Source organism: Thalassophryne amazonica, chromosome 15, assembly GCF_902500255.1.
Source record: "Thalassophryne amazonica chromosome 15, fThaAma1.1, whole genome shotgun sequence".
Lineage (NCBI taxonomy): Eukaryota > Metazoa > Chordata > Actinopteri > Batrachoidiformes > Batrachoididae > Thalassophryne > Thalassophryne amazonica.
The window spans coordinates 1,772,432-1,792,353 of record NC_047117.1 but is presented as its reverse complement, the minus strand read 5'-3'; the positions used below and the strand labels follow the sequence as shown (position 1 = coordinate 1,792,353).

The following is a 19,922-nucleotide window of genomic DNA, read 5'->3' as shown; positions in this document are numbered from 1 at the left end:
TGGCTTCAACTGGACAGAAGACAACTGATGTAACATTTACAGATTTTATTTACAGGTACAAACATGTGACTGAGATTTTGAGAATATGAATCATGATTCATAGTTTTATTACTGAGATCATCTGTTGATGATGAGATGTGAAAAGGAAGAGAAACGAAAGAACAAAATATAGAAATGAATAAGAATAGACCCAGTTGGAAATTAATGGTGAATTTTTTGGTTCACAAGTTGTTGTTGTTATTAAGAAAACAAAGCCACTTTACATCACTGACAGCAAAGACCATCAGAACAGTTGAAGGTTCACTTATCTGGGTCCTTTGGTTCGGGTCGGGTGAAGAGGTTTGGTCCAGTCTGGTTCCTGTTTGTTTGCTGACCTCCTTTCACGACTTGTGTTGGGTTAAACATGCCAGGTCTCCTATATGACTTACAGGAGAGGATCCGGCTCATTTTTCCAGCGGGACTCAACATGATAGTTCTGCAGTTCTGAGGAAGTTGGGTTCACCAACCAAGGATGAAGATTTCAGTGTTTGCTGTCAAGCTTCCAGAAGTTATGGAAAATCAATTTAAAGTCTCTGTAAAAATTGAGAAAAGGCTTGAAGGAAGTTGTGGAGAAAAAGTTAACAAAAAACAAAACAAAACTTGTGGCATTGAGCGGAAAATGAAGAATTCACAAAATTCACTCTTAATTAAAAAAAGGTTGCCTATGAAGCTCAGATGCAGGACTGTGAAAACTCTGCGGATCTGTGGATTTCATCATGGGGATGTAATCGTGATCGTCACTGAGTTTTTTTAATTTTTTTTTTTTTTTTTTTTTTTTTTTTTTTTTTGGCATCATGCAAGTTTTGTAAGTCCGCAGACACTGATCTGTGAGTGACAGATGCAAATCAGTGTCCTCTGATCTGCAGAGTTTCAAGGAGAAAAATTCCTCTCTCAAAGCCTGGCTGTGTGGCTCCTGCATGAAGCATGTGGACATCGCAACCTTTAGAGCTCTAAAGTTTTTAAAAGAAGAATTGTGCAGCGTGTCTCTGTCATGGACCGATGTCAGACAGACAGAAGATGGCAAGAAAGACGGTTTGGAAAAAGTCTGATAAGGACAAGAATCCGTGGAATTGTCACTGGGTTCATGAACACACCTGAAAGATAAACGGGAAAAGTGAACTGTGCCATCAGGAAACACAGTAAGAATTTTTCCTCTCTGGAAAATAAACATTGTGCTGTTCAAACAGGATTTAAGAAAAGAAAGAAAAGGCTTTGAATGGATTTACATTAATTTACATAAGAATATAAATGAGTTTTTATTAATGTAGACTTTTTTCATGGAAAAAAGACTGTGGATTTACAGGAATTTACAACCCCTGGCAATAATTATGGAATCACCGGCCTCGGAGGATGTTTATTCAGTTGTTTAATTTTGTAGAAAAAAAAAAGATCACAGACATGACACAAAACTAAAGTCATTTCAAATGGCAACTTTCTGGCTTTAAGAAACACTACAAGAAATCAGGAAAAAAAATTGTGGCAGTCAGTAACAGTTACTTTTTTAGACCAAGCAGAGGGAAAAATATATGGAATCACTCAATTCTGAGGGAAAAATGATGGAATCATGAAAAACAAAAGAACGCTCCAACACATCACTAGTATTTTGTTGCACCACCTCTGGCTTTTCTAACAGCTTGCAGTCTCTGAGGCATGGACTTAATGAGTGACAAACAGTACTCTTCATCAATCTGGCTCCAACTTTCTCTGATTGCTGTTGCCAGATCAGCTTTGCAGGTTGGAGCCTTGTCATGGACCATTTTCTTCAACTTCCACCAAAGATTTTCAATTGGATTAAGATCCGGACTATTTGCAGGCCATGACATTGACCATATGTGTCTTTTTGCAAGGAATGTTTTCACAGTTTTTGGTCTATGGCAAAATGATATCATCCCAAAACATCCTTTCAATTGATGGGATAAGAAAAGTGTCCAAAATATCAACGTAAACTTGTGCATTTATTGATGATGTAATGACAGCCATCTCCCCAGTGCTTTTACCTGACATGCAGCCCCATATCATCAATGACTGTGGAAATTTAAATGTTCTCTTCAGGCAGTCATCTTTATAAATCTCATTGGAACGGCACCAAACAAAACTTCCAGCATCATCACCTTGCCCAATGCAGATTTGAGATTCATCACTGAATATGACTTTCATCCAATCATCCACAGTCCACGATTGCGTTTCCTTATCCCATTGTAACCTTGTTTTTTTGTGTTTAGGTGTTAATGATGGCTTTCGTTTAGCTTTTCTGTATGTAAATCCCATTTCCTTTAGGCGGTTTCTTATAGTTCGGTCACAGACGTTGACTCCAGTTTCCTCCCATTCGTTCCTCATTTGTTTTGTTGTGCATTTTCAATTTTTGAGACATATTGCTTTAAGTTTTCTGTCTTGACGCTTTGATGTCTTCCTTGGTCTACCAGTATGTTTGCCTTTAACAACCTTCCCATGTTGTTTGTATTTGGTCCAGAGTTTAGACACAGCTGACTGTGAACAACCAACATCTTTTGCAACATTGCGTGATGATTTACCCTCTTTTAAGAATTTGATAATCCTCTCCTTTGTTTCAGTTGACATCTCTCGTGTTGGAGCCATGATTCATGTCAGTCCACTTGGTGCAACAGCTCTCCAAGGTGTGATCACTCCTTTTTAGATGCAGACTAACGAGCAGATCTGATTTGATGCAGGTGTTAGTTTTTGGGATGAAAATTTACAGGGTGATTCCATAATTTATTCCTCAGAATTGAGTGATTCCATATTTTTTTTCCTCTGCTTGGTCTAAAAAAGTAACCGTTACTGACTGCCACAATTATTTTTCCTGATTTCTTATAGTGTTTCTTAAAGCCAGAAAGTTGCCATTTGAAATGACTTTAGTTTTTGTGTCATGTCTGTGATCTGCTTTTTTTTCTACAAAATTAAACAACTGAATGAACATCCTCCGAGGCCGGTGATTCCGTAATTATTGCCAGGGGTTGTATAAGGTATGTTGTTGATATTTTACCCCGATTTTCCAAATATTCTCCAATCTTTACCTGTGGTTTTTCAAATACTTTAACAGTCTTTTCAGTCTTCATGAATTTTATGTAGTTTAATTGTTCTGACTTAATGTGTAATTTGGTTTACAGTTAAAAGTAAAATCATTCCAGGTTCTACTTCCACGTCATATTCTGTTATTTCAACATCATCATTGATGGATCAAATGAAACGTTGAATACGGGGTCATTTAAATATGCACTAATTTAGAGATTTTTTTGTTCCAGGAGATGGTGAAAATGTGTCATTAGATTAAAAAAAATAATTTGGTTTCTAGGATCCCACGGGGCCCAAGACCCCCCAGACCACCTGCAAATTTTCCTTGGATTTCACAATTTTCTTTTCACAGCCCTGCTTGACTCATGCCTTAAAAGTTATTTTAAAAACTGGTTCGTCAAACAAGAAACATGTGGGAATCAAACAAAATTACAGAACAAAAAGCCACAAGCTAAGAAGAAGTTTACAGAAGAAGCCTACGAGTACTGGAAGAGAAGTGAAGAGGCGTCCAGAGAAGAGAGAGTTCCTTTGTTTCAGGATCCTTTTAAAGAACGCTACGCACGTGGTACGAGCTCCGCCCACTTGACGTCAGATTGCTTCAAGTAGAAATTTATTTGAAAAATACATAATCTGCAGTAAATGACATTTACTTTCTTTCTTCTTTGGCTAACAAATATAAACTGATTGAAAGTAATTTTCTCAGCCCATCCTAAAAAAGCAAGTGATTAACAAAAACACTGTTTAAACCATTATGATGCACTAAGAGATTATGTAAAAGGAAGACTCTTAATATCACATGAAACAAATGGATAAAAGATTAAATTGGAATTGGAATTTAAGTACAAAAACATAGGAGTTAAAATTTTTCTTTCCTTTGTTGAAAGTATATTCATGTACTGAGGGGTCCGTGTCCTTCCAGTAGGGGGCACTGTGGTTCCATCTTTTGATTGTTGAATGACCTGTGAGCTGTTTTGGTGATAAGACATGAACAAGAATGCTTTGAGGGTACCTTCTGGAGACGTGGGATGCTGTAAATGGATGAAAGAGTACTTTGGCTGTAGACATTTCCTGGCACCATCTTAGTTCGATGTCACTTTGATATGTTCCAGGTTTCGGATGGTCAATTCAGGGCTTTTGGTGCCTGAGACCAGGTCAAGTGATAACACAGTCATTCAGCTTAAGACCTTCCGGCCTTGCAAATGTCTGGGCAAGTCAGTTCTGTGTTGATGGTGACAAGTGAATGGATGGATAGCTTTTATTATCATTGTCATTACAACAACGGAATTTCCACACTGGCGTTCCACAGACAAACAGCCATTAGTCCACAATTATAACTTGTTTACCGTAATAATGGCACACATCAGAATTAAGACAACACATATATATTTGACATTGTTAATGTGCACTAACCTTGCAACTGGAGTCGCACCGCCTGCCAGCTTGGGAAGAACGGGGGCCTGCTGCGGGGGGGGGGGGCAGGATGGAGGTAAAAGGAGAAGCTGGAGCATGCTTTAGTCCATGTGTAAGTCAGTTATTGTGTTTGTGGGTTGAGATAAGAATGGAGCCGAATAATCTCACCAAGGCCTGAATAAATTCCTCTGGAGGTAAACAGTCGGGCAATTTGTCCTTGAGGCTAGATAGCCTGGACTGTTGTAGCTGAGCAGTGAAAAACACTTTTAACAGTTCCACTTGAACAACCAAATCCCAATTATGAATTAAGAATATTCACCGGCCTCCGAAACCTTCAGCTTCAACTGCAAGGCACACATCAGCTCCAACGTGTCATCCTATTTGCGTCTGAGTTCAAGAGTCAACGCAGTCTGAGAATGCACTGCCGAAAGTGAAGCCGACCTTTGATTCTGCAAAGACCTGTTTGTGGCCATATTCACTACAGAGGCCAGCAGGCGTTAAACTGAAACGAGGAAGGTAATCTCTGCCAGTGAAATCAAAATGTTTGACCTGCTGTTTGTTTGTTTGTTTGTTTATTGTGGTTGCTGCTCAGCGGTTTCATGTGAAGTAGTGACTGTAAGACAAAGTGATCAGCTGTAGCTCCGTCAACATGTTCTGTGGTGTGACTCAAAGCTGTGTCAAAGGTCACCTTTTGGTGCCTAACTCCACCTTTGCTTCCCGCAGGTTCTCCAGGACGATGTGGCACTGAGCATGTTTAGAGTGCTCCTTGTTACCATGGCAACCTTTGCCAGCAGTGAGGCGTGCGGCGGCCAGGAGAACTGCTCCTCCGACAACCAGTCCAAAGCCTACTGCTACTCAGCCCGGATCCGCAGCACTGTGCTGCAGGGGCTGCCTTTCGGGGGCGTGCCCACCGTGCTCGCCCTGGACTTCATGTGCTTCCTGGTGAGTCGCTCTGATCCAGTCGGCTCCATCAGCAGTGTTTGTGTGTTTGTGTGTTTGTGTGTTTGTGTGTGTGTGTGTGTGTGTGTGTGTGTGTGTGTGTGTGTGTGTGTGTGTGTGTGTGTGTGTGTGTGTGTGTGTGTAAATGCCAGGTTTTAAACTTCTGTGACATATGTCACAAGCATCCAAACATGGTTCTGATGCCGTCTGTGAGACACGCCCCCCATGTTCTGGAAGTTTTTGATGTGCAGATGAATAGAGGTGAATATTTTCTGTGACAAACGTCCAGTTCAGTTGTTTAGTGAAATCAGTAACTAGGTAGGAGCATGGTGGATTAGTGGTTAGCACTGTTGCTTCACAGCAAGAAGGTTATGGGATCAATTTCCACCTGTGACCTTTCTGTGTGGAGTTTGCGTGTTGACCCCGTGTTTGTGTGGGTTTCCTCCTGGTGCTCCGGCTTCCTCCCACATCCAAAGGCTGGAAACTTTAAACTGTCCATATGTGTGAACGTTTGTGTGTATGTGACCCTGTGACAGACTGGCATCCTGTCCCGGGTCAACCCTGCCTCATGTTCTGCAACTGCTACGATAGGCTCCACCCCCACCCCCCCGACACTTAATTGGAGTGAGCGGTTGAAGATGAGCGAGTGAGCCTTGTTTTATCATTATTTACTTATTTTTAAGGCTGTTGTGTCCAAAATAAATGGTTATGCTAGTGAGGTAGTGACTGACCAGATAAGTTAATAGTGTGTGACCTTTGACCTCTGACTTTACCTTTGATACCTTTCTTCTGTTGGCGCTGTGATGACTGTTTATGATGCACATCATGTGTGTCGATCATCTGAGTGGAAACAAATAAATTGTCTCCAGTTTAAATTAGTCTGAACCCCCGTGTGACTGCCCCGCCCCCTAACCAGGCTGGTTCTTGTGCAGGTGCTGCTCTTTGTCTTCTCCATTCTGAGGAAGGTGGCGTGGGACTACGGCCGCCTGGCGCTGGTCACTGATGCAGACAGGTAACAAGTGCTGGTTAATGAAACCAAGATATGTGAAGAACACTGTTCACAAACACGTGTGTGTGTGAGAGTGAGGGAGAGCTGCTGCAGGTTCTTGTACCCTGTCGTAGTTCCAGATCTTGGTGTTTTCAGGCATTGACACATTACAGCAGGGGTCACCTGACCTGCATGTTTTCCAGGCGTACCTGCTGCAATCACAGCTGATTGGTCAAGCCTGATGTGTCCTAGCGCCGATTGGCTGAGCACACCTGACTTAGTTCATTAGCAGTAGATGGCACATGCAGGACAGGTGAGCCCTGCCAGATCATCTGAGTCTGGGTCAGGTTCTTTAAAGGTCCATCTGTGAGTAGAGACGTGTAGCCCAACAACCGGCCCGGCTATGAATTGGGCCAGATGCTGGCCTCCATTCTGGTGTGAGATTTCCCTCTCCTAAACGGCCAATAGGAGAGCAGCGCTCAACGTGAGGTTGGTGCGTGGGCTGACGTCAGCGTCTCGGCTGCCAGCCAATCACAGGCTAGGAGAGAGAGGCCAGTATGTGGCCCAAGTCGGGCCGGTTGTTGGGTTAAGACATGCGGCGCTAAGAGCTGTGTACGGTGACATCATCACAGTGGGCGGTCTGTGGTGAAGAGCAGAAAACATTCAGTCACAGTGATGCTCTCTTTTCTTATTTGAAAGGAAGAGAAGCGCACGCGACTGAGAGGATTCAGCACTCAGGTTGAAAAGTTCTCCACAGCCTTCAGTGAAATGAATTAAAAATGCTGTTTGAGGTGAACAGAAACGGAAAGTGAACTTGCTGAAAATGATAACACGTGCACTTTTTTCAAAGGATCACAGGACTTCATCAGGACGGAGAGGCAGCGTGTCTGTGACCACGTGTGACTAACTGTACTCTAGCTCATCTTTCCTGGCCAGCAGATGGCGCTCCCAGATGGAGGTCAGATTCTTTTGGAGTATTTTTGTCCTTCACTATGTTTCACAGCGGCTCTTTTCTTTTTTCTTCTTTTCTGTCTTTGCTTCCATCTAAAGACTGAAGAAGCAGTTCAGCGATTTGGAGGAGCAGAGACAGTATGTGTGTTTGTCCTCTAACCTCCTCGTGCTGTGGTTTCATTAACAGGGTGCTGACCTCAGCTCATGCACGAACGCTGCTTCTTTCTCTGCTCAGACTGGCTGCTGTATGGGGGGGGGGGTCTTGGTGCCACCAGCTTCTTCCTCTCTTCTGAGCCATTAACTCAAAGATTTAACATCTTTTTTCTGCACAAAAACAGTGTTCAGAATGGCACAGTTAGAGTCCCTCTAAACATGGCTGACTCTCTGACCCGACATGTGAGACAGCAGAACCTGCTTCACCTGAGGGCCGTGTTTACAGATGACATGCAGCAAGGACAGAAGATGATGGTTTAACTTTTTTACAATCTGGTTGTTCGGTGCAGCTCTTTAGAAAACACCAAACAGTGTTCAGAAAATACTTCACCAGTTAGCATCACGTTTGAAAGCTTTGTTCTAAAGATCATGATGTCGCCATTTTCTCTCCATAGTATGTTAAACACGAGGTTTCCACAGCTGTGTTGCCATAGTAACATGTTTGGCTCTTTCTGCTTGGTGGCTGTTGTGATGCTAACAGCACCACACTTCCCTTTATTCTTGTGTTTTAAACATTAATCAGCCGAAGGCGAGACAGAGTTAACTATGAACCGGTCAAAAGGTAAACACCTTCTTCTTCTTGTTCAGTCACTGTCTCGTGAACCCAGTGACGTGGTAGCTAGCTAGCTCTACTTATGAGCCCCATCCAGAAAGCTAGTGCTGTCGTGTTCCTCTTGACCCCTGGAACTTCTTCAGCAGAAGTTCTGGATCAGTTTAGCTTGTGAGATGGTGAGTTTGATAAAGTCTCCTCAGAGGTTAGGCTGCAGCTGAAGCTCAGGGTCATACTTCTGGTTCTGTCAAGGTCAAAGTGAATTTCCCGCTCACGCACATCATCTGCATCATCTCAGTCCATCCAGCTATGAAGGAGTTCAGGTTCTCCAGTGTTGGCTGGAGAAGTAACTCATGATGGACTGGAGACCCGTCCAGAGGGAGTCGTAGGCTTTCACCCGCATCACGCTGTGCTGTCAGGAGGTGAACACTAATGGGCTGCAGGGTGGTATTACTCAGCTCTGTGAGCGTGCACTGATACTGTATGTTGGTGCATCCACCACTTCACAGAACCACCTCAGGTCCTGGATGGCAACCACCCAGACAGACAACCAGACTGTCTGCTACTCCAAAATAACCGTCTATTAGCTGCAGCCAGGTGGGCGTGTCCTTGACCTGCTCCAGTCTGTGGGGTCCTCGTGTCCAGAGAAACTCCCCACATGGACTAAATGTGGTGTCTGATGTTCCCTCACAGTGTCAGTTATCCTCCCCATCAGAGTCTCACAAGGCAACCCTTCATTAGACACAAAGTCATTCCAGCAGGACCCAAAGATCCTCCACAGAGACCTGGGTCCATATCCATGAAGCAGCCTAAGGCTAAAAGTAGACTTTACTGATCTCACAGTGGAGAAATTCACATGTTACATCAGCTCTTAAGAAAACACACAAGATTGGTGCAAGTAGAGGAAAATGTGCATCACACAGCGTGTGCAAGGATAAGCAATAATAATAATACTTGTAACAGTACAATAAAATAAGAAAATGAGGTAGAAATAGAATATATAGAATATATACATATATAAGTACATATGCATGCATAAACACGATTGGAATTGAAAAAAACAGGCGCATCTTAGTGGAGTTTAGATGTGATAAGGTGACAGTGCAGGGATTTGTAAACGAGTTGTTACTGCACAATATGTGGACATAATAATATTGCACGTGATTTGTGGACATATTATTGCATGTGGTTATTTCACAGTGTTATTGTACAGTCTGACAGCAGCAGGGAAGAACGACCTGCGGTATCGTTCCTTCTTGCACTGAGGGTGCCTCAGTCTGTCACTGAACGAGCTGCTCAGCTCCACTACAGTCCAGTGCAGAGGGTGAGAGGAGTTGTTCATGATGGATTTGAACTTGGTTAACACCCTCCTCTCAGCCACCTCCTCCAGAGAGTCCAGAGGACAGACCAGGACAGAGCTGGACTTCCTGACCAGCTTGTTCAGTCTCTTTCTCTCCCGCTCTGTGCTGCCCGGGGCCCAACAGACGACAGCATAGAGGAGAGCAGAGGCTACAACAGAGTCATAGAAGGTCTTAAGCAGAGGCCTACTCACTCCAAAGGACCTCAGTCTCCTCAGGAGGTGGAGGCGACTCTGGAGGAGGCTACATCCTCCTGAATCATGGTATTGTTTTTTTAATGGTTGTTGATCCCACACGCCACATTTCTCATTTCAGTCCAGCTCAGGAGTATCAGTGACATGGCAGACTTTATGACTGTCCAATCAGCTTTCAGATATGAAGGCACACTGACGTGGATTCGAGACCTCAGTGATGGTCGTGAGACCTGCAGACCTTCCTGTCTGTAGAGCATCAAACCTACAACCTTGTAGTTGCAGTGTGGCTTTTCTGACATTGTGTGGTGCGTGTGTGTGTGCGCGTGTGACGGCTGCTTCCTCACTGGTTTTGTGTCAGGTGACATGCAGTATTTGTTTCCACAGTGTTGCCTCGGCGATGCACTCAGAAACACCAGACCGCTACGAACGGCTGACCTCCGTGTCCAGCTCCGTCGACTTCGAGCAGCGAGACAATGTGAGTAAACCTGCCCCACCTGTCTAAGCCCTGCCTCCATCCACGTCTGCTTACTGAGTGGGAGGTCCTTCGGTGTGTGTGTGTGTGTGTGGATCTCACGCTCCTGAGATGTCATCCTAACAGAAGCTCTGTGAAAACTGGTTTAAGTGTCACACAGACATTCGTTTGGTTTTGTTGCTGTCTGCCACTTGTTGTAGTGGGCAGAGAAATGTCTCAGGGACCAATAAGAGCGAGTATGTGCCTGTGATGTTCTGCCCGTCTGTCAGTGAAGGTCACAGGTTGACCTCTGACCTTGTGCATGGTGAATGAGCCGTGTGTCAGACTTTGTGTTCGACTCAAGTCTCACGACTCCCAACTGGCACAGATGAAGCTTTTCTGGATGAAGAGAGAAACGTTCTCAGAGAACTAAAGGAGTCCCAGTGAGCTGGTTTCATGACTGACCGTGTCTGTAGATAAGTGAGGGAAGAAGCAACAGACCAACATCTCTCCAGTCACTGAAGCTTTCTACACAGTCGCAGTGTGTGTGTTGGTAGCTTCCCTCGCTCACCTCCTTCATGTGTTGGTGGGTTCCCTCGCTCACCTCCTTCATGTGTTGGTGGCTTCCCTCGCTCCCCTCCTTCGTGTGTTGGTGGCTTCTCTCGCTCCCCTCCTTCGTGTGTTGGTGGCTTCTCTCGCTCACCTCCTTTGTGTGTTGGTGGCTTCTCTCGCTCACCTCCTTTGTGTGTTGGTGGCTTCTCTCGCTCACCTCCTTTGTGTGTTGGTGGCTTCTCTCGCTCACCTCCTTTGTGTGTTGGTGGCTTCCCTCGCTCACCTCCTTTGTGTGTTGGTGGCTTCCCTCGCTCACCTCCTCCGTGTGTTGGTGGCTTCTCTCGCTCACCTCCTTTGTGTGTTGGTGGCTTCCCTCGCTCACCTCCTCCGTGTGTTGGTGGCTTCCCTCGCTCACCTCCTCCGTGTGTTGGTGGCTTCCCTCGCTCACCTCCTCCGTGTGTTGGTGGCTTCTCTCGCTCACCTCCTCCGTGTGTTGGTGGCTTCTCTCGCTCACCTCCTTTGTGTGTTGGTGGCTTCTCTCGCTCACCTCCTTCGTGTGTTGGTGGCTTCTCTCGCTCACCTCCTTCGTGTGTTGGTGGCTTCCCTCGCTCACTTCCTTCATGCACATGTCCTGCTCTCGTAACATTTCATTGGCCTTCCAGAAAATGACCTTTTGTGACCTGCTGTTGTGAGTGAAGACAGCTGATTTTTAAGGGCGACAATTAATAATCTCTTCATTTGGGTTGAAATGTATTTGTTTGATTTGTTTTACACTGAAGGTGTTTTTTTTAATGGAAGGAAGCTTCAATTTTTAGATTTTTGTTTTTACAGGGGCATGAATCCTTTGACATGACTCACATCCATTCTTTAAAAAATTTGAAGGATTTTTGTAATCCATTACATATACAACCCCTTGCAAAAATGATGGAATCACCGGCCTCGGAGGATGTTCATTCAGTTGTTTAATTTTGTAGAAAAAAAGCAGATCACAGACATGACACAAAACTAAAGTCATTTCAAATGGCAACTTTCTGGCTTTAAGAAACACTATAAGAAATCAGGAAAAAAAATTGTGGCAGTCAGTAACGGTTACTTTTTTAGACCAAGCAGAGGGAAAAAATATGGACTCAGTCAATTCAGAGGAAAAAATGATGGAATCATGAAAAACAAAAGAACGCTCCAACACATGACTAGTATTTTGTTGCACCACCTCTGGCTTTTCTAACAGCTTGCAGTCTCTGAGGCATGGACTTAATGAGTGACAAACAGTACTCTTCATCAATCTGGCTCCAACTTTCTCTGATTGCTGTTGCCAGATCAGCTTTGCAGGTTGGAGCCTTGTCATGGACCATTTTCTTCAACTTCCACCAAAGATTTTCAATTGGATTAAGATCCGGACTATTTACAGGCCATGACATTGACCCTATGTGTCTTTTTGCAAGGAATGTTTTCACAGTTTTTGCTCTATGGCAAGATGCATTATCATCTTGAAAAATGATTTCATCATCCCCAAACATCCTTTCAATTGATGGGATAAGAAAAGTGTCCAAAATATCAACTTAAACTTGTGCATTTATTGATGATGTAATGACAGCCATCTCCCCAGTGCCTTTACCTGACATGCAGCCCCATATCATCAATGACTGTGGAAATTTACATGTTCCCTTCAGGCAGTCATCTTTATAAATCTCATTGGAACGGCACCAAACAAAAGTTCCAGCATCATCACCTTGCCCAATGCAGATTCGAGATTCATCACTGAATATGACTTTCATCCAGTCATCCACAGTCCACGATTGCTTTTCCTTAGCCCATTGTAACCTTTTTTTTTCTGTTTAGGTGTTAATGATGGCTTTCGTTTAGCTTTTCTGTATGCAAATCCCATTTCCTTTAGGTGGTTTCTGACAGTTCGGTCACAGACGTTGACTCCAGTTTCCTCCCATTCGTTCCTCATTTGTTTTGTTGTGCGTTTTCGATTTTTGAGACATATTGCTTTAAGTTTTCTGTCTTGCTTCTTTGATGTCTTCCTTGGTCTACCAGTATGTTTGCCTTTAACAACCTTCCCATGTTGTTTGTATTTGGTCCAGAGTTTAGACACAGCTGACTGTGAACAACCAACATCTTTTGCAACATTGCGTGATGATTTACCCTCTTTTAAGAGTTTGATAATCCTCTCCTTTGTTTCAATTGACATCTCTCGTGTTGGAGCCATGATTCATGTCAGTCCACTTGGTGCAACAGCTCTCCAAGGTGTGATCACTCCTTTTTAGATGCAGATTAACGAGCAGCTCTGATTTGATGCAGGTGTTAGTTTTGGGGATGAAAATTTACAGGGTGATTCCATAATTTATTCCTCAGAATTGAGTGATTCCATATTTTTTTCCCTCTGCTTGGTCTAAAAAAGTAACCGTTACTGACTGCCACAATTATTTTTCCTGATTTCTTATAGTGTTTCTTAAAGCCAGAAAGTTGCCATTTGAAATGACTTTAGTTTTGTGTCATGTCTGTGATCTGCTTTTTTTCTACAAAATTAAACAACTGAATGAACATCCTCCGAGGCCGGTGATTCCATCATTTTTGCCAGGGGTTGTAGAACTACAGTTCCCATGATGCTATGCAGCCCCACCCCTTTTTGTTGGCTAGATGGGTCAGTGGAATGTGATGATCGATTGTTGTTTTCGTCTTTAATTGCAGGGTTTCTGCTCCTGGCTCACCGCCATCTTCAGAATAAAGTGAGTATTGGCTCCACCCCCTTCCCTCAGAAACCTTTCTTTGATGTGATGCCACAAACACAAAGTCAACATGGTTACTGTGTACATGTGGTGTTTGTTTGTGCAGCACCACAGTTGTCCACTGAGCCAAACACGGACTCAGAGAACACACAGATCCACTTTAAGACAAAGTCCAAAACCATCTCGATTGTTTCCTTTGATGTCGGTGTCATCAAAACTCTGTCCAAATACTTCTGCACCTGGCATTGGGAGGTTCACCCATCACCTATCCATCAGAGAACAAAATATCTGTCCCGAGTATGTGGTCACTTCCTCCCACTGACAAACTTGGTTTTAAAACATCTCTTAAAACAGTGTTTCAGAAGTCTTAAATGTCCTGCTGTCAGCAGTCAGAACCCTGGATCGAGCCTGTGAATCCAGGGCGTTAATTAACTCCAGTTGAAATGCTGGGAGAAAGAGAGAGAAGATTTCTGGAGTGTGTTAGATGAGGTGGTGAAGAGTGAACCCAAGCATGAAAGAGTGGTGATAGGAGCAGACTTCAATGGGCATGTTGGTGAAGGGAACAGAGGTGATGAGGAAGTAATGGGTAGATATGGTATAAAGGATATGAATGAGGAAGGACAGATGGTAGTTGATTTTGCAAAAAGGATGGAAATGGCTGTGGTGAATACCTACTTTAAGAAAAGGGAGGAGCACAGGGTAACATATAAGAGTGGAGGAAGATGCACACAGGTGGACTACATTCTTTATAGGAGATGCAAGTTAAAAGAAATCAGAGACTGTAAGGTGATGTCAGGAGAGAGTGTCATTAGACAGCATAGGATGGTGGTTTGTAGGATGACTTTAGAGGTGAAGAAGAAGAGTAAGACCTCAACAAAGGATCAGATGGTGGAAGCTGAAGGAGGAAGACTGTTGTGGTAAATTCAGTGAGCAGGTGAGAAAAGCAGTGGATGGAGGGGAAGCAATTTAGGACAACTGGAAAAGTACTGCAGATATGGTGAGGGAGACAGACAGGAAGGTGCAGGATGAGACATCTGGACAGTGGAAGGAAAACAAGGAGACCTGGTGGCGGAACGAAGAGGTCCAGGAAAGCAGAAGAAGAAAGAGGTTGGCGAAAAAGAATTGGGATAGTCGGAGAGATGAAGAAAGTAGACAGGAGTACAGGGAGATGCGACATAAGGGGGAAAAGAGAAGTTGTAAAAGCTAAGGAAAGGGCATTTAGTGAGCTTTACAAGAAGTTGAATAGTAAGGAAGGAGAAAAGGACTGTACTGATTGGACAGAGCTGGAAAGGATGTGCAGCAGGTTACGGTGGTAAAAGATGCAGATGGTAATGTGTTGAGAAGGTGGAGAGAATATTTTGAGGAGTTGATGAATGAAGAAAATGATTGAGAGAAAAGGCTGGATGATGTGGAGAGAGTAAATCAAGAAGTGCAAGAGATTAGTAAGGATGAAGTGAGGGCAGCCATGAAAAGGATCAAGAGTGGAAAGGCAGTTAGTCTAGATGACATTCCAGTGAAGGAATGGAAAATGCCTAGGAGAGATTGCAGTGGAGTTTCTAACCAGAGTGTTTAATTTTATTAATACACAGAGCAGGCCACGGCCTCAACTTTATCTAAAGTCTGGGTCTTTTAGTCAAGCTTAGGGCTCGTGGCCGGCGAACACCTTGGTACAGTGATGAAAGTCTTCCAGAACTTACTGGAAATCTGGGTTTTTACTCACACGGTGAATGCTTCCAGGTTATTTTTGACAAAATACGCAACCAGCAAGCCTACCAACCAACAAGAATTCTGTCTCTCACAGACCTGTTAGTTTGTCTTTAAGAAGTTCTCTTATTCTGCACTCTTTACCTGTATTAATTGCACCTGTTTGAACTTGTTACCTGTATAAAAGACACCTGTTCACACACTCAATCAATCACACTCCAACCTGTCCACCATAGCCAAGACCAAAGAGCTGTCTAAGGACACCAGGGACAAAACTGTAGACCTGCACAAGGCTGGGATGGACTACAGGCAAGCAGCTTGGTAGAAGACAACAACTGTTATGATTATTTATTAGAAAGTGGAAGAAACACAAGATGACTGTCAATCTCCCTCGGTCTGGGATTCCATGCAAGATCTCACTTTGTGGGGTAAGGATGATACTGAGAAAGCTCAGAACTACACAGGAGGACCTGCTCAATGACCTGAAGAGAGCTGGGACCATAGTCACAAAGATTACATTAGTAACAGGGCAGCAAGGTCCCCCTGCTCAAGCCAGCACATGTCCAGGCCCGTTTGAAGTTCACCAGTGACCATCTGGATGATCCAGAGGAGGCATGGGAGAAGGTCATGTGGTTAGATGAGACCAGAATAGAGCTTTTTGGAATCAACTCCACTTACCATGTTTAGAGGATGAGAACAACCCCAAGAAAACCATCCCAACCGTGAAGCATGGGGGTGGAAACATCATACTCTGGGGGTGCTCTTCTACAAAGCGGACAGGACGACTGCACCGTATTGAAGGGAGGATGGAGTAAAAGCATTGAAGATGGGTCATGGCTGGGTCTTCAGCATGACAATGACCCCAAACACACAGCCAGGGCAACTAAGGAGGGGCTCCGTAAGAAGCATTTCAAGGTCCTGGAGAGGCCAGTCTGCAGACCTGAACTCAATAGAAAATCTTTGGACGGAGCTGAAACTCCAAACCTGAAAGATCTAGAGAAGATCTGTATGGAGGAGTGGACCAAAATCCCTGCTGCCGTGTGTGAAAACCTGGTGAAAAACTACAGGAAATGTTTGACCTCTGTAATTGCAAACAAAGGCTACTGTACCAAATATTAACATTAATTTTCACAGGTGATCAAATACTTATTTGCAGCAGTAACATACAAATAAATTATTTAAAAAATCATACATTGTAATTTCTGGATTTTTTTTTTTTTGATTATGTCTCTCACAGTGGACATGCACCTAAGATGAAAATTTCAGACCCCTCCATGATTTCTAAGTGGGAGAACTTGCAAAATCGCAGGGTGTTCAAATACTTATTTTCCTCACTGTATAATGTCGCAGTCTGATGACACAACCAGTGACAGCGGTAACGAAAGGCAGGTTGCACCGGAACTGAAAGCTGTGTTAAAGATGGAAAAAGCAGTCACTTTCAATCGATGGAACCCTGTGAAACTGACAAAGATGACATGAAGTTTACCAAAGTGCTGTCGGACGGGTCGCTGCTTCTCATATGCAAAAATCTAGTTCAGTTGAAGAAAGTGATTGGCGTTCAGAGCAGAAAAGGTGCATGGAAAAATAATGGAAGGGCAAAAAGGAGTGTGCGGTGTCATTACAGGCAGTCGTATATTATTCCTATATATCGTATTCTGATATGTCAACTTAAGAAATTACAGGAAATATTGAGGGAGGGAAAGTGTTGGAAGCCAAACGATTGAAAACTACTGGAAGTGGTGAAAGATGTAACAGTCTGTCGGTCATGTTGAGCTTTGAGCAGGAATTCCTCCCAGCAAAGGTTTACATTGGATTTGAGTTATGATGTTAAACTGTGTTAGAGGTTAAGCTGCATGTTATTTGTGTCCAGGAGTCACGGCTGAAGCCTCGATTAGATTTTGTGATCCAGGGATATACAGGTATCAGATGTGATTGACAGGAAGGACAAAGGGGTGAAGTAGTAACCTCCATTAAAAATGGCATGAGGTGTAAGGTTGTGGACTTCGAGCAGGATCACGAGGCGATAGTCATTAAAATTTGGGTTGAGAACATGGAATTGGTGCTGATTAATTTCTATAACCCCTGTCATAGATGAACTTTAACTGATGTAGATAGTGTGCATGGGCTTGAACAGGGTCAGGTTTTGTGGTGTGGCGATTTTAATGCTCATCGTGTTTTTGTGGGGGAGTCAGGATACAGATGTGAATGGGTTGACTATTGAGGACTTTGTGGAGGAAAATGATTTGTTTTGCCTCATTGATGGCAGAGGCACCAGATACAACACGACCAGTAATACAGAGACTTGTATTGATCTTCCCCCAGCATCTCCTGAAGTGGCAGGTATCATGACCTGCAAGGTTTTTAAGAAGTCCACTGTAGGTAGTGATCATTTTCCAATTATTACAAGCTTAAGGTGCGTTTACACATAAGCAAGACGCGTTACGAATGTCATTTTTCTGTCATTCCTGGCACATTCCTGACATTCTTAATGTGACTTAACGCCTCTGAATAGGTTTCTTAATAGTGCGTGTTGGTGCGTGATATTCTTGATATTCGTGGAGCATGTTTTTCTCTGTCAAAAAATCTTCCACGTATGTCACACACCACCCTCATTTCGTCTCATGTCGTGGAGGTCGCAGCTGAGCATATTGATCTGTCTTGATGAGTATTGATCCTTAATAGAACATGACAACGTTCGTAGTGGTTCCTGTGATGGTTCTTGGAGTCCAAACTGTCACGCGTTATTATGAAGTGACACGGAAACTGTCAAGTTTTGACACGACTTGTAACGCGGCGTCACATTTTACTGCGCGCCATGACGAATCAGTTTTCTGTCACGTGCGCATAATTAAACTCGGCTCCAAATGTCCTTCCACAGTTCCTGCTGAAGCTCCTCAGGACGCTCCTGCAGGTGTTCCACCTGCTGTTGTAACCGATGAGCAGGAGAATGAGTCTGAGCAACCAGAGGAGTGAGAGGAGACTCACGTGCAGCCAGACATCTCTGCACCTCCTCCAGTCTGGCGGAGGAAGAAGCGCGCGCACAATTAAACCCTGCTGCACTGCATTCAGTTTGATTGCTGACACCAAGTCGGCTAAAAGTCAAATTTCAGTGCTCTTCAGCGCGCTCCTGCAGGTGTTCCACCTGCTGCATGTGCCTGATGTTTGGGAAAATGCACGAGAGGAGAGCCGCATGAAGCCACACATCTGGCTCTGTCCTCCTCCTCCTCTCTGCACCACTCCATGGCACAGAGCCCAACTACACATACAGTCACAAAGTTCTTTTGAAAAACTGGAGCGATCTGAATTCGGTTGGATGAATATGGGTGTGTGTGTGTGTGGAGACAATTCACCTCGTTCACAACGTGACAGAACTTAACGATGCGCTGTTACGCGCAATAGCGCACAACAACACAAAACACTATTCTTGACTGTGCGTCATGGTTCCTGATAATTCTCCGGCAACACGTGCCATTAATCGTAACGTGTGGTAACAGGTTGCAGCAGTTCCTGAGGACACCTGACGCCTCTGCCCCAAATCATCACATTCATGATCAGTGGCTAAGAATGTATTGATTCGGGGCATTCGTGACTTGTCGTCGTTATGTGTAAACGCAGCATTAGGAATATGAGTGCTGAAAGTGGAGGAAGTGAGAGGGCCCAGGTGGGTTCTGGGTAAAGCTAAGTGGGAGCTGTTTCAAGTTTTGATAGAGCAAGAGTTCCTAAAATTTCATGACTTAGATCACATAGAAAGTGAGTGGATTAAGAGCTGCACAAGTGGCTATTCCAAAAGCAGGAGGACAGATAGTGAAGAAGAGTGTAGAGAGGCTGTTAGAATGAGGGACAGTGTCTTTAAAAGACCAAAAATATGTCACTCCTTGGAGACACTCATTCAGTACAAAAAGGCTCAAACTCTGGTTAGGAAAACTATTAAAGTGGCTAAAAAAGTTTGTTGGAGGCAGTACTGTAATAATATTGGAAGGAACATAAACTTGTCAGAGGTGTGGGGAGTAGAAAAGAAAATGAATGGTGTCCGAAGAAGTGGAGCAATTCCTGTTCTAGAAAATAATGGTAGTGTGGCTGCAAGTAACAGAAAAAGCCAATGTTCTTGATACCACACTTGTTAAAGTGCACAGTTCAGCTAACTTGTCAGATTCAGCAAGAAAATAGAGACGACCCATTAGCACTAGACCCTGAAGTAAGTTTTAGGAAGAGTTGATCAAAATGAATATCTGAACTTACCTTTTTCTATGTTTCAGCTTAAGCGAGCCCTTAATAGTACGAGACAATCAGCCCTGGGTAAAGATGGAATATGTTATGCCATGCTTGACCATGAGTGACGCATCATTAGCGATAGTCTTGAAACTTTTCATTATTGTTTGGGAAACAGGTAGAATTTCCACTCCACAGAAAGAAGCTGTTATAGTGCAGATTCTCAAACCAGGAAGGGAAGCGTCAGATCCTTCTAATTATCAGCCTATTGCTCTTACCTTTCAGCTGGGCAAAACAACAGAGCGTATGATAACAAACAGACTTAGTTATGATTTGGAGAGTAATAATTTGTTCAGTCCCTTTCAAAGTGGTTTTCGTAGAGGAAGGAGCACACTGGATGCTGTCCTGTGTTTGGAATCGAAGATTTAAAAGGCTCATGTTAATAGGGAGCATCTATTGGCCGTCTCCTTTGATGTAGAAAAGACATATGATATGACATTGTGATCTGTAGTGAGAGTAGAGGGCAGGTTGAGTCTAGTGTGGAGAAGTGGAGATATGCTCTGGAGAGCAGGGGAATGAAAGTCAGTAGGAGTCAGACTTGT

General features: G+C 43.7%; 1 protein-coding gene across 3 annotated transcripts in view; it reads left to right on the top strand.

Moving 5' to 3' along the window:
• The window catches only part of LOC117527088 (CSC1-like protein 2), an 83,999-nt gene that overhangs the window by 15,731 nt on the left and 48,346 nt on the right, over positions 1 to 19,922 (top strand). For all 3 annotated transcript variants that reach the window (XM_034189263.1, XM_034189264.1, XM_034189262.1), the window contains exons 2-5: positions 5,203 to 5,421; positions 6,351 to 6,430; positions 10,057 to 10,147; positions 13,370 to 13,407. In XM_034189263.1, the coding sequence (XP_034045154.1) occupies positions 5,230 to 5,421; positions 6,351 to 6,430; positions 10,057 to 10,147; positions 13,370 to 13,407 (401 nt within the window). In that variant the 5' untranslated portion in view covers positions 5,203 to 5,229. The remainder of the gene's footprint in view (positions 1 to 5,202; positions 5,422 to 6,350; positions 6,431 to 10,056; positions 10,148 to 13,369; positions 13,408 to 19,922) is intronic.